Genomic DNA, 13,569 nt, shown 5'->3' on the forward strand with positions numbered 1-13,569 from the left:
GGAAAGCAGCATGCAGGGGGCAGAAGGTGAGAGGCCTGTGTACTGTGCTCCCCTTAGTGGGGTCCCAGCAGAACCTACCTGTCCCCAAGGCAGCATATCTGGGCTGTTTTCCTGTTGTGAAACATTCGGGAATGTTTGTGTTCCTTCAGAGATTTGTGATTAAGAGGCAGACCTAGTTCTTGCTTGGTGCCTTTCCTTCCCTCCCTCCCTCCCTCCCTCTCGCCGCTCCAGCATTTGGTCATTTGATTTCATGGTTGGGGTTTTTCAGCATCCCAGGACTTGGAGGCTGGAGGCTGGACTGGGGTGAATCGCTTCATTGGAGAGTGGGGGCTGGGATTTCAGGCAGGGCCTCAAGTCCTGGCCACATCTGAAAGCGGACATCTCTTCCCAGATCACATTCTTGGCACTTGCCTGAGGGGAAACAGTGCAGGCCAGAGAAGCACCCACAGTTTCCCGGGGGGACTGGTTCAGACAGTTCCTCTCTCTGGCAGGAAGAGTGAATGTGTGCACATGTGTATACGTGTGTGTGTTTAATCCTCATGCAGCTAAAAACACTTCTCTTCATCCTGATTCTCTGAATGACACATCCCTGCACACTGAATAATTCATCTCCCTCTTGGCATTTGTTCCAGAGAGAATCTTGCTGTCCAGATTTCTTGTAACTTGCATAGTTCTCCAATATATTTTCTCTTTCCCACGGAAGAGCTCTGGGAGTCAGGATATCAGCCCTCTGGCTTTCCCCCGATGAGCGCATCGAAGGGAAACCTGAATATCAGACCAAAGACTTCCTCTCTCCTGTGCCATCTTCCTCTGACTTTGGGCCTCGCAGCTCACTCTTCTTTTCTCTGTTGGGCACAATGTCTGTATTGGCTACACGTGGGAATCAGCATCTCAGCCCCCCGCCTCCTGCCTCTCACAGGGTGTCTACATGCCCTTCACCTCACTGAGGCTTGGCACTTAACATTTTTTCAGACACTTCACAGTGTCTAAGGCTGAACAACCAATGGAGTTAATGGTTTCTGGAAAAGTGATGATTTTTGGTGTTTCAGTCCTGTCTCCACACTAAGCCCCATCCTCACACATAGAGAACTCAGTGCATCACTTGTATCGATGACTTGAAAATATTTGCTCATCCTTTCATTAAAAAGCGAGCGGCCGTGGCTTATCCAAGTATGTTGAATATCTTTGTACCAAGACACAGATAACCGAAGGTGCAAACATGCTAAAGCACCAGTGCCTTTTGCTTGCTTCAGACATCCCCTCTGCTCCAGATTCATCATCTTTATCTCTGACATAGCTTATGCTGCATTCCAGGTTGTTCTGAGACTCACTTGGTCTTATTAAATTTGATTAGCAAAGCTCAGGTTTTGGAATCAGGCAGTGGGGCTTCAGGTTATGCCTCTGGGGTTTACTACCTACGTGATTTTGAGCATGTTTCTCATTTGTAACATGCAGTTAGAGCCCCTATTACCCAGAGAGGGAACATAAGCTGCATAACTTGTATCTAGGCCTACATTTAGCTGTTATTAAGTATTTTAATTATGTTGATATATGAACACGACAGAGAAATTAGCAAAGAGAAAGAAAAAAATTTGGAATTACATTAAAATCCCTCTGCTGGATATCATTTTAATGTATATCTTTCCAGTTTCTCTTGTATACATACACACACACACACAAACACACATTTTAGGCAAAATGTCATACTACAACAGTGTCTGTGGATTTTCTCTTTTCAATAATGTTTTTCTCAGTATATTGAGAGCATCTGTCCATGTTAGAGTATGGAATGCTACATTATTTTTTGTTCTATATATTCATTATTGTATTCACCTAGTCCACAAGGATTAGTTGATTGTATTCACCTAGTCCACAAGGATTAGTTGAGCACCAATTGTAGGGGACATAGGATTCTTTTGCTTACATGCACCATTAATGAAATCATTTAATTAATCCCCAGGGAGGAATTTTGAAAGGTGATGATGCATGCACAGATCCATGGGCACTGTCAGGAAGGGATGTGTCTTCTTGGTGTTCTGGGTTGTAAACTGTATATATAATAAGATTTATGTCTCTGCACCCGGGCTGGCAGGCAGAGCTTTCAGGGCAGAGGGCAGGGAGAGGAATGAGCCAGGAAGGGAGGTCACAGATTTATCTTTCCTCAGTAACAGAGTAACCTGGCCTGTGTGCAGTTTTTCCAAAGAGATCCTTTCAAAGATTTCTTGGGTAAAATGTTGAATAAGATTTGGCTCTTGGTCACTGGTCTTCATTCTCTATAAGGAGAAGGGAATAAGCCACTTAGAGAAGTGTTTGGGTGGGGAGGCCCCACAGGGTGTGTCATTTGGTTTCTGAAGTCTAGGCAGTACATCAAGTGGAGATGCGGTGGACTGGGGACAACTTTGCAGAAACTTCATCCAGACTGAAGAGTACTCTTAGCTGAGGAGAGTTCCCAGCACCTGTGTGTCATCTCCACTTTTTCCTCCCTTTTACTCCAAGGCAGTGGCTTATGATTTCCCTGGGGCTCAGGAGATGCATTGAAGAAGTAAGTCAACTTTCAAGAGAACCCTTTAGCCCAGAGCAAGGGTTCTGGAGACATATTTCCTTGCTTGTAATCCCAGCTTTGTCACCGACATTGGGAATGTTACTTAGTCTTTGAGGGTTACTGCCTTGGGTTTCCCCTCCGGAGAAACCAAGCTAATAATAACTCATTTTTTGAGCATCGTTTGAAAAATAATTTGTGCTAAATGCTCTTACAAACATGGCCTTATTTAAGCCACGCGACAACCTGGAGAGTGGTGATTATTATCTCCACTTTTCAGATAAAAATGCTGAGGCTCAGAAAGGTTAAGTAAGTTGTCAGACTCACACAGCCAATAAAGGGGTACTTACTGAATCCTTATTTGAGGTTTAGTCTGTTGCATATCATCTGTGCCACTGGCTTCATCCTCATCGTCTCCCACAAAACAACAGAAAATTACTAATAGAAGTGTTTGGATTATCCTTTCATTTAGGCAATAGATATTTTGCACAACCCACCTGACTCTGGGGTACATGAACACACCAGGTCCTGTCCACTGGGGGTTCTTTCAGTGTTTCTGTTTTCCCCATCTATTTTGCTCTAAGTTTGATTTGGAATGGGTTTAAGAGGGAAGGAGATTGCACAGGATAAGAGAGGGGATAGTTTCCTGTGGCTTGGAGGGAAGCTCTTGGTCTGGAACCTGAGGCCCCATACCCGTTATCTTTCTCCCTGTCCTACTGTACCTCAGCTTGCCAATCTGTCAAGAGAGTGGTAAAGCAGAGCCTTTGGGCTTCCAGAATAAGGTGGGGGTTGGGAGCAGATAGGAGATGGGTAATATTAGGATATGTATTTTAGGCAGAGGCAGCAATGGGATGAAAGCAAAGGGGCTGTCTGGAGGGGCCACATGCTGACTTTTGTATATCTAGATTCCTGGCTTCCTGCACGCTGGGTAAAATGCTTGACCTAATGCTAAATGCACTGCACTCATGCTGAAATGGTGTGTGGTAGTTTCTAGCCTTGAAAAGCCTTTGTTTGTGTAGGTGGGTGATGTGTCTGTCTGATTTAGCCACCGTGGCCAGATGATTACCACCACTCCACTCCCCACAAAATGGGGACTTAGGAGGGTGGTTTTTGCTAAATGATCAGTTTGGCCTGGATTGTCTATCGAAGGAGGGCAGTGGGTATAGGCATTTGGGAGCTGACTCAGGAAGCAAGTAAGACTACTTTTGATCAGACCTCCAGGGATGGGAATCTGCTCTTCTAGTTGCTATAGGACACCAGCTTTCTAGAGGGGAAGTGGGCATGACAAAGACAGGCTAGAGCTAGAGTGAAGACTGGGGATGAGGTGGGCCAGGACATAGTAGGTGGGGAAGCCAGAGAGAGCCGGAGTGCTAGTCCAGAAGCAAGACTTGGCCTTCGAGCCCTTTCCCAGAGGAGGATGACGACTTCCTCAAATCACTCCTCAGTTAGTGGCAAAGTTGGGGCTGGAACCCAGATTCCCTGCCTCCCTCCTGGGTGATGTGACACTGCTGCTGCAGCCATGTGTTCACCTTACTGGGACAATGGGGACACAGAGCTGGTGTCAGCGCAGTTTCCAGGTCTTTTGGGCCAGCTCAGAGGAACAGGGAGGCTGAGAGGAGCAGCCAGTTGTAGCGCCTTGGAGATTGTAGGCTGATGGACTCTGTTTGTCCTCTCCTTTGCCAGGTACACCAAACCGCTCACCTTTGCTGACTGCATTAGTGATGAGTTGCCGCTAGGATGGGAAGAGGCGTATGACCCACAGGTTGGAGATTACTTCATAGACCACAACACCAGTAAGTTCCTGGCTGGCCTCCCTTCGTCGTCCCCTTATTCCATTCCCTCTACCTCCGCTCACCCCCAAGGCTGTAAGAGCTACCATCAGAGGCTCTTAAAGCCAGACTGTTTTGTTTTATATAGAGTTAGAGAGAGATGTCAATGTAGATATAGATAGATATTGTATGCTCACACAAATAGCACTTAAGAAGGGTTTTAAATAAAATCTAAAAATCCCCTTCTCACAACTCCTCTCCCCAGTTTTACAGAGGCAAGCACTGCAAATAATTTCTTGTAAATCCTTCCAGAAGTTTCCCAGTCATAGGTGTTTATATGTGTATGTGCATATATTCTTTTTTTTTAAACATGTGCATACATATATTTTTCATATAAGGCAGATGTGTCATTTCCGACCATTTGGGGGCAGCCAGAGCCTCAGTGAGTCCCCTGCAGCGTGCACACATGTGTCCACAGTGGATTGATAATGAGCGTGTGCATGTCTAGCTCATCATACCAGTCAGCCTACCCTCACTTCCCATCTGTGATCCAAGTATCCTGATCCAGAATGAAGATTCCTAGTGTCTCTGTCTCTGGGACTATGGTAGAGAAACGGCTGGGGGAGGGAGAAGCATGTTGTCTGACAGGTGGAGGAGCCCGGGCCACAATCTCCTAGCCAGGGGGAGTTGATGTGTATTTGGGCCTCATCTCTTGTGTACCTTCTGGCCACAACTATTTCTGCCCTCTGAAATTTGCTACGCCATTTGCCCAGGTATACAGAGGAAAGAGGATTTTTCTGTCTCCCTATCAACCTTCTGAATGTAGGATTCCCTTTAGCCCTTCAGGCAAGAGGAGAAGGGAATGAAATGGGAGATGCTTGGCCAATCCTGAAGGCTGAGTACACAAGGCCCCAAATCCTAGTAGCCCCAGTTGACTGAACCTATACTGTGTGCCATGCGCTGGGCTAGGCGCCTGGTGGGCATCATCTCATTTGGTCCTCCCCACCACCTTGTGGGTGTTGGGATGATGATAGCCCCATCTCATCAATGGGACTTAGAGGTAGTAATTGACTGCCCAACGCTCAGAGCTACAACACGGCAGAGCTGAGAATTGAATTGGCACTGGGAACACAGTTATACTTCCCCATCCACTTCCTCCTTGGGGTTCCAGTAGCACCCAGCCACCCCTCTGCTGTGCCTCTCATCACTCTGTAGATAACCCTTTACCTCTTTGTCTAGAGCAGGAAAGTATCTAATTGATCTCTCTAGTTCCAGGCCTTTGCCCAGTAAGACACATAGTAGGTGTGTACTTGACCTTTGCTAAGTAGAAAAGGGCATATATACATGAATGCATGACTAAATGGATGAATGAGAAGACTGTTGTTGGCACCAAAGCGTGGAAGGATTTTTGAGAGACAGCTAATGGCGTGAATTGCATTGTTGGTGGTAGCAGAGGTTTTTATTAGCACTCGTGATTGCATACTGGATAATGAGAAGTAAATATGCCTAATTGAGTGTGTATGGGGAATGAGGTTAATGCTTGGAGGGCTGCATGGTATGCTGGGTTAAACACTGATGTGCAGGAACCCTAATCAGCCCTTTCCTGTTGCTAATTGCTGAGCGCATTCCCCTCATTAAAATCTGATGGAGGGAGTGGGATTTTAAGGTACTTCTGGGAGTTGTTGGAGAAACAGAGAGAAGGAAGGAGTAGCAGGCAGTGGCATTGTTTATCCTTGAGGGGGTGAGAGCAGAAAAGGGGTGTGGGGGGCTGTGAGGAAATGGGGTGCACAACAGAAGAACTCTGGTAGTTTTAGTGCCTATCAGGCCACTGGTTTACTTTTGGTTTGAAGGTGCTTTCATTGGGTGGAGGGTACCACCTCTGCAGACAGAGCCAGTGATAACAGCACAGAATGAATAGGACCCTCAAGGCCCAAGAATTCAGAGCTTTTGACTTGGACCAATCCTCTGTGTGTGTATTGTTCATTGAAATCATTCTCTTCAGAGTTATAGATACAGTAGATTGGAACAAGTTAAGGCCGCTATCTAGTATTCACTCATGCAACATTTATTGACCACCTGCTGTGTTCCGGGCATTGTTTTGAGAACTTTGGATACACAATAGTGCAAAATAGCAATGACCCTTGCCCTTATAGAACTTTCATTTTGGCAGAAGAGAAAGAAAATAAACAGAATAAATAAGGAGATTATGTAGTGTATTGGAAAATTATCAGTATTGTGAGAAAAAGAGGAAATAGAGTGGGGGGCTAAGGTGTGCTGGAGTGTGTTTAAGGGTGGTGGGAGAAGGATGGTGATAATGGTCTGCAAGAAGACCTTGTTGGGAACAGATTTGAGCTACAACCTGATGGAGGTGAGGGAACATTTCAAGTAGAGAGGGTTGATAGTGCAAAAACTCTAAGGTGTGATCACATTTAGCTTGCTCAAGGGGTGGCATAGAAGCAGGTGTGCACATAGCAGAGTGAGTAAGGAAACAGGGAGAAGGACATCGGGCCAGAGAGCAGCCGGGCATGGATGGAATGTGGTCTGCCTTACATGCTACAGCTTCTACTGCATGTGAGATGGGAGCCATTGGAGGGCTTCAAGCCGACAAGTGGCATGATCTGCTTTGTCTTAAAAGGGTCACTCTGGCTGCCTTGCTGAGAGTAGACCTTAAGGGAAGGACAGAAGCAAGGAGACTTGTGAGACACCATTGCAAAGTCCAGGTGGCAGAAAACAGTTCCCAGGCCAAGGCTGTAGCAGTGGAGGTGGTGGAAAGTGGCCAGATGATGGAATTATTTCCAAGGTAGAGCCAATGTTTCTGTTGGATTTCTAGTAGATTTCATAAGAAAGAGGAATGGGTGACCCTTGTTGGGCCTGAACAACCGGCATGATGAAGTTGCCATTGATTTAACAGTGAGAACTATAGGAGGACTGGGTTTAGGAAGGAAGAACAGGAGTCTGTCTACACACATCAAGTCTTCCATGTTACAAAACTGAGAGAAGTTATTTCAGATCAGTTTGATAGTGGAATCTGGAGTCTGAAAAAAGGCTGAAGATACGTATTTGGGAGTGGTTGGCATATAGATGGTATTTAAAGATGTGAAGCTGGATGAGATCACCAAAGGAATAGACAGAGAAGAGGACCAAGGAATGAGCCCTTGGGGTCCCAGACAGTAAGAGGATGCAGAGAAGAGGAAAACAAACAATTCTGAGGAGTGATCAGATGTGGGGGGAAAGACAGGAGTGTCCCGGCAGCCACGTCAAGGAGGGCAGTCAGCCCCGAGAGAGGCTTCTGACAAATCGAAGAGGGCCGAGAAGTAACCAATAGATTCAGCACCCAAGCTGACACTGTGACCCTGACTTTGGACGAGGACTCGGGCAAAAGCATGACTACAGTGGTTCTAAAAGAAAACGGAGGGGAGGAATTAGAAACAGCAAATACAGACAACTCTTTCTAAAACAGAACCCATTTTCATTTTTTCATATGTCAGTATTCAGTATTCCCACTAATTACATCTGTCATGATTAGATGGTTTAAATCCATAATCAAATACGTGATTTGCTGTTTTCTTTTCATACTATATCATGAATATTTGAGAGATGCCATTTGTCATTTTTAAAACACCAAATAGATGTGTCAGTGCATTTGAATACATAAAATGAATGTACCGTAATACTCCTATTGCTGACCTTTTGATTTATTTCCCTTTATTTGTTATAAATTGGATCACTAGGGGGAGAATCTTTACCCATATTGCTTTTTCCTTTGTGATAATTTCCTGAAGTTGTATTTCCAAATATAGGATTACTGAGTGAAAGGTTATGAATGCTTTTGAGACTTCTGGTACATATTCCTAGATGGATAAGTATTTCTGGAAGATTGTATCAATCTGTATTACCACAGCAATAAGGTACTGTTTCTTCACACCTTGACCAGTATGGAGCTATTTTCATTTCTTTAATTTTTGACACATTCATCATAGGTTTAAACTGTTACTTTGTTATTTGTTTGTGTAGTAACAAGGTTGGATGTTCTCCAGATGTTCAGTTGTTTTCACACAATTGTTGTTAAAGTCCTTGATGAATACAGTAGTGTTTGCCATGTGGTGGTGGTGGTGGGGGTGCCTGTAGAAAGCAGGTGTGTGGTATGCTGAGGAGGTGGGGTGTGGAATGTGTAAATTGCACCTGAGTATGGCGAAGATGTAGGCTTTTGGAGAATGTGTGTGCAGTCTGTAGGTGGAGGTTTGGAGCATGAGGGAGGATGGAGACGTGGCTCTCAGTGATGGCTGGGCTCAACTAAATATTTGTTGGAAGTCACTGTCTTTTGACGAGGGGGAAGGGGACGGAGGAAAGATGTTTTGTGTAGCCATGCGTAACATGCTGACAGCTCAAACTACGTTCATGTATACCTTTAATAAAACAAGAACTAACAAACAGTTGGTCGAGGCGACCTTAAGATCTTGCCCAGGTATAAAGTTAAGAGTTCTGGTGAGACAGACTAATGGAAAGACAGTGTCAGCAGGAGCTGGGCTCGGGAGATACCCCCTGGGTGACTGGTTCAGGATGAACAACAGCTAACACAGCTGCCTAGGGAGCTTTTAAAAAGCCCAGAGCCCTAAAGGAAGTCTTTTCAACACTTGCTGACACAACCACTAGTCACATGGAAAAAATACACCTCCACTTCTCCACCTCATACTATATGCAAAAATAAACTCAAAAAATAGATCATAGACCTAAACATGAAAGCTACAACTAGAAAATATCCAGAAGAAAATGTAGGATAAAATCAGCAAGGTTTTAGGGTCGGCAATTATTATTATTTTTTTTTTTGGACAAGACACAAAAGCACTCACCCTAAAAGAAAATTAATAAATTGGGCTTCATCGAATTTAAACCACTGTTTCTCAGAAGACACCATTAAAAAGCTGAAAAGGCAAGCCACAGATATTTGCAGTACATATATCAGACAAAAGAGCAACATCAGGAATGTATAAAGAACTACAATCTAATAGTAAGAAGCACAACAAGCTAATAAAAAATATGGGCAAAAGATTTTAAAAGATGCTTCACTAAAGACATACAAATAGTCAATACACCCATAAACATAGGCTTTACATCATCAGTCATTAGGGAAATACAATTAAAACTATAAGGAGATACCCCTACATACCCACTATAGTGACTAAAAGGAAAAAGATTCACAATCCCAATGGTTGGCAAGGATGTGGAGGAACTGGACCTTTATTAACACATGACTGGTGACAGTGTAAATGGGAACAGTTTTGGAAAACAGTTTGCCAGTTTTTAATAAAATTCAACATATACTTAGCATATACCCCAGCAATTCCCTAGGTGTTTTTACTTAAATTTTTTAAAATTAATTTTAATAACTCCGCCTAGATAGTTTTGCTTAAGACAAACATATACAAAGACTATGCATACAAAGACTTATGCAGGCATGTTTATTACAGTTATTCATAATAATCCCAAACTGAAAACAATCTAAAAATTATTAAAAAGTGAATTGTGATATTGCTGAATAATATTCTATTGCATGAATATAATAAACGGACAACTGTATAACAGCATAAATGTGTCTCAAAAGCCTTATGCTGAGCGAAAGAAGTGAGACTCAAAGCATGTAGTATATCCACTGATAGGAAATTCTAAACCAGACAGAACCAGAGGAAGGGGAGGGTGGAGGTGACTGATGGAAAGAGCAAAGAGATCGTGGGGGTAAAGGATGTGTTTTTTCACACATTGATTCAAATGGTGGCATATGATATTTACATTTGTCAAAATGTATTGAACTCTACATTTTAAATGGCTCTACTTCATTGTGTGTAAAGTATGCCTCAATAAAGTTGATTTTAGCAATATATTGATGCCCACTTCATACTGCAGGCCAATGAAATGGAAATCTCTGGTGTAATTCCAACATACAGGCAAGTTGAGACCAGAGTTCTGGTGTGTGGTTTTGTGCTGTGTTTACTGTATATCCATCTATCTTTCAATTTCTACTACAAAAGAGAGCCTAGGCCATCAAAAATGGTAGCCAAGACAGCCTTTACTTAAGGCCGTCACATAGTTTTATATTCCAAAGAGCAGGACCTCAGCCAAAGGGAGGGTGTCACTCCCAGATTAAACCCAGAGCACCATGGGAGGGTCCATCCCGGAGTGCCTGGGGAACTTGTCCAGGGCCCAGCCCTCCAGCCAGCCCTCTGGCAGGTTGCATTTACCTTGAGCTCAGCGTCACATTGCTGTGAAGATTTAGTGACCAGTCAGCCCACCTGGGTTCTCACCTCTCAATGTGGTGACACATTGGAATTACTTGGGAATCTCTGCAAATCTCCATTGCCTCCTTCCCACCCTGAGATATTCGAATGTAAGAGAGATGTGAATGTAATTGGTCCAGGGGAGTGGGCTGGCCATCAGGAGCATTAAAATTTCCCCACGTGATTCTAGTATGTAGTCAGGCATTCTGAGCTATGTCTGCATATCAGAGTACCTGGGGAAGCTTTTAAAGCTACCAATGCCTGGCCACACTCCTTGAAACTGACTGAAGTGTTCTGGGGCAGGGTTCAGGCTTTTTTGTGTTGTTTTTTGAAGCACCTCAGCTAATTCTAATACACTGCCAGGACCTAAAATTACTAGACGAAGTACCATTTTTTTTTTAAATGGAGCAGTTTTGCTGAGAATCTGGGGGGAAAAGACACTCTCATAGGCCATCTGTGAGAATAAAAATAGGTGCAACCTTTCAGAAGGCAATTTGGTAGTATCTATTACAATGTAAAATGTGCGTACCCTCTGACCCAGTAGTTCCTCTTTTAAGAAAATGAAAGTTCCTATGGCCAGGATCCTCACCTGACCCTAAACTACTTGATGATGTAATTGGCCTGCTGCTAGGCTACTGCTTCCACACCTGTTGGCAATGAGCCATTATTGTTGGTGTTACTATATGGAGAGCCCCACCCGGTGCTGTGCCTGGAGTCAGAGATGGAGAAGGGCTTGCTGCATGCAGGCTGCCTCAGAGGCAGACGTAATTCCAGCACTCTGCTGTCACCGTGCTACCTATGAATCCTTTTACCCCTAATGTTCTGTGGTTATTCAGTCTCATCGAATCCAGACTGAACTTGCCCCGGAAGCAATTCCCCTGCAGGTGAGACAAGCCTGCAGAATTAATCATGCAAGTTCATAGAAATTATGTCTTTGAGAACCCTCACTGCAGCATTGACTGTGTTAGCAAAAGAACTGAAAACAGTCCAAATGTTTCCCAATGGTGGTCTGGGAAACTATTAATATCCTACCGTAAATAAACTGTAATACCATGGAATACTATGCAACCATTTATATGAATTAAAAAAATTTTAAATTAAAAATAAAAAATAGTAATAAAACTAAAAAAAAATGTGAGGTAAATCTTTATGCATCTACAGGGAAGGATGAATTGATACATCATTTAGAGATGAAAGCAGATTGACCAATATGCATGACATGGGACCATGTTGCATTAAGACTAAGTTTGTGTGTATAGACACCTATGTATGAAGAGATTGATATATAATCACAGGTCAATCTCTCTTGGTGTGTAAAACTCCTAACAGCAGTTACGTCTGAGGAGGGATTAGAGAGATGGTGTGGATAAAGTGAAGATTCCTATAGCCAGAATTCTCACCTGTCCCTGGTTGGCTAGCTCACTGCACACATGTGGGCAATATATTGTTATTAACTGTGTGTAAAGAGCTCTGCCCAGTGCTCTGAGCCACACAGTGGCACACAGCTGCAGGAGAACAGAAGCCCTTTAGCTTTCATTCCTCCTGAACAGGCCCAAACAAAGAAAGAAAGGAGAGAGAATGATCACAGAGGCAGCAGGGCCAAGTTCTCATCCCCACCAATAATGCTGTGTTACAGTGGCTTAACTTCTCTGATTCTACTCTATCATTCTTAAAGAGGATAATGGGCCCTGCCTCACTGCTTCCCGTGAAGCTGTAAGGCCCTTATGCCCAGGTAAAGTAAACAAATGATGGTAAGAGTAAATTCTCACAATTCTACCATTGTAAATTTATAAAATAAAGAGAGTCTCCATCTGTCTTGCCAATGGGTTTCAGCTCTGGGCACGTGAACTATGGGTTCAATGAGACCGAAAAATGACAATGGAGCATTCTTGGGAAAGGGTTTATACCCAACTTTATTCCCACCGTAGCAGGTCAATCACTAGAATCCTGTCCTAGAGCGGATCTGCATGCAGCAAGCCCGTCTCTGCCTCTGGGCCTCTCTGCCCTAGCAGCCGTCTCAGCCTTTGTCCTCAGTGCTGCCACCACTCCAGCTACTCCTGCAGCTGTGTGCCACCATGTCACCCAGAGCCCTGGGCAGAGCTCTTTATGTAGTGACTCAGTCAATAATAGCTTATTGCCTACAGGAGTGGAAGCAATAGCCTAGCAGCAGGCCAGTCACATCATCAAGTAGTTTAGGTTCAGGTAAGGATCCTGGCTATAGGAACCTTTACTTTATCCCAGTGGGATTTTCCTTTTTTTGTTTTTCATTATTTTCCCCAGAAGTGTAAAATTTTAGAAGTTACAAACTTTAAACAGCATCTCCAGCCTGGCCGTGACAAGCCAAGTTTATTTTCTGTGACCTGTATCAGCTCGAGGTTTGAGGCCAGCCCTTGAGGAGGGGGACCCAGGAGTCACCAACCCTGAGGGGATCCACATCTGCTCCCGGGACATGGGGCCTCACAGCAGCCACCCTTTAGCCCAGCCTTAGAAATTCTGTCCTCCTCTCTTTCTATCTTTTCTCGCAAATGTTCCTCCCTCTTTCTTGGTTGAAGGGTTACAAAGCTTTATGTATAGGGAACAATCCTGTGGCCCCTGCCAGCAATCTCCAGACTTCATTTTCTTTCCCAGAAAAAGAGGGAAGAGGAGCTTGAAGAACTGCTATTCACAGATGATTCAAAAACTGGTTCCAGTGAATAGCTCTGGCTTTACTCTCACCATCATTTGTTTACTTTACCTGGACATAAGGGCCTTACAGCTTCATGGAAAGCAGTGAGGCAGGGCCCATTATCCTCTTTAAGAATGACAGTAGATTCAGAGAGGTTAAGTAGTCTGCCCACTGTAACACAGCACTATTGGTGGGGATGAGAACTTGGCCCTGCTGCCTCTGTGGTCATTCTCTCTCTCTCCCTTCTTTCTTTGGAGATGCTTGTTTGGGCCTGTTCAGGAGGAATGAGAGCTAAAGGGCCTACAAAAAGAGGCAGACACATGA

At 44.1% G+C, this 13,569-nt stretch overlaps 1 protein-coding gene across 3 annotated transcripts in view; it reads left to right on the forward strand.

Moving 5' to 3' along the window:
• The window catches only part of WWC1 (WW and C2 domain containing 1), a 150,220-nt gene that overhangs the window by 65,539 nt on the left and 71,112 nt on the right, over positions 1-13,569 (forward strand). For 2 of the 3 annotated variants that reach the window (XM_073231957.1, XM_017650315.3), the window contains exon 2: positions 4,223-4,332. The exons of the other annotated variant lie outside the window; for it this stretch is intronic. In XM_073231957.1, coding sequence (XP_073088058.1) covers positions 4,223-4,332 — 110 coding nt within the window. The remainder of the gene's footprint in view (positions 1-4,222; positions 4,333-13,569) is intronic. 3 annotated transcript variants of the gene reach the window in all.

Source organism: Manis javanica, chromosome 1 (assembly GCF_040802235.1).
Source record: "Manis javanica isolate MJ-LG chromosome 1, MJ_LKY, whole genome shotgun sequence".
Classification (NCBI taxonomy): domain Eukaryota; kingdom Metazoa; phylum Chordata; class Mammalia; order Pholidota; family Manidae; genus Manis; species Manis javanica.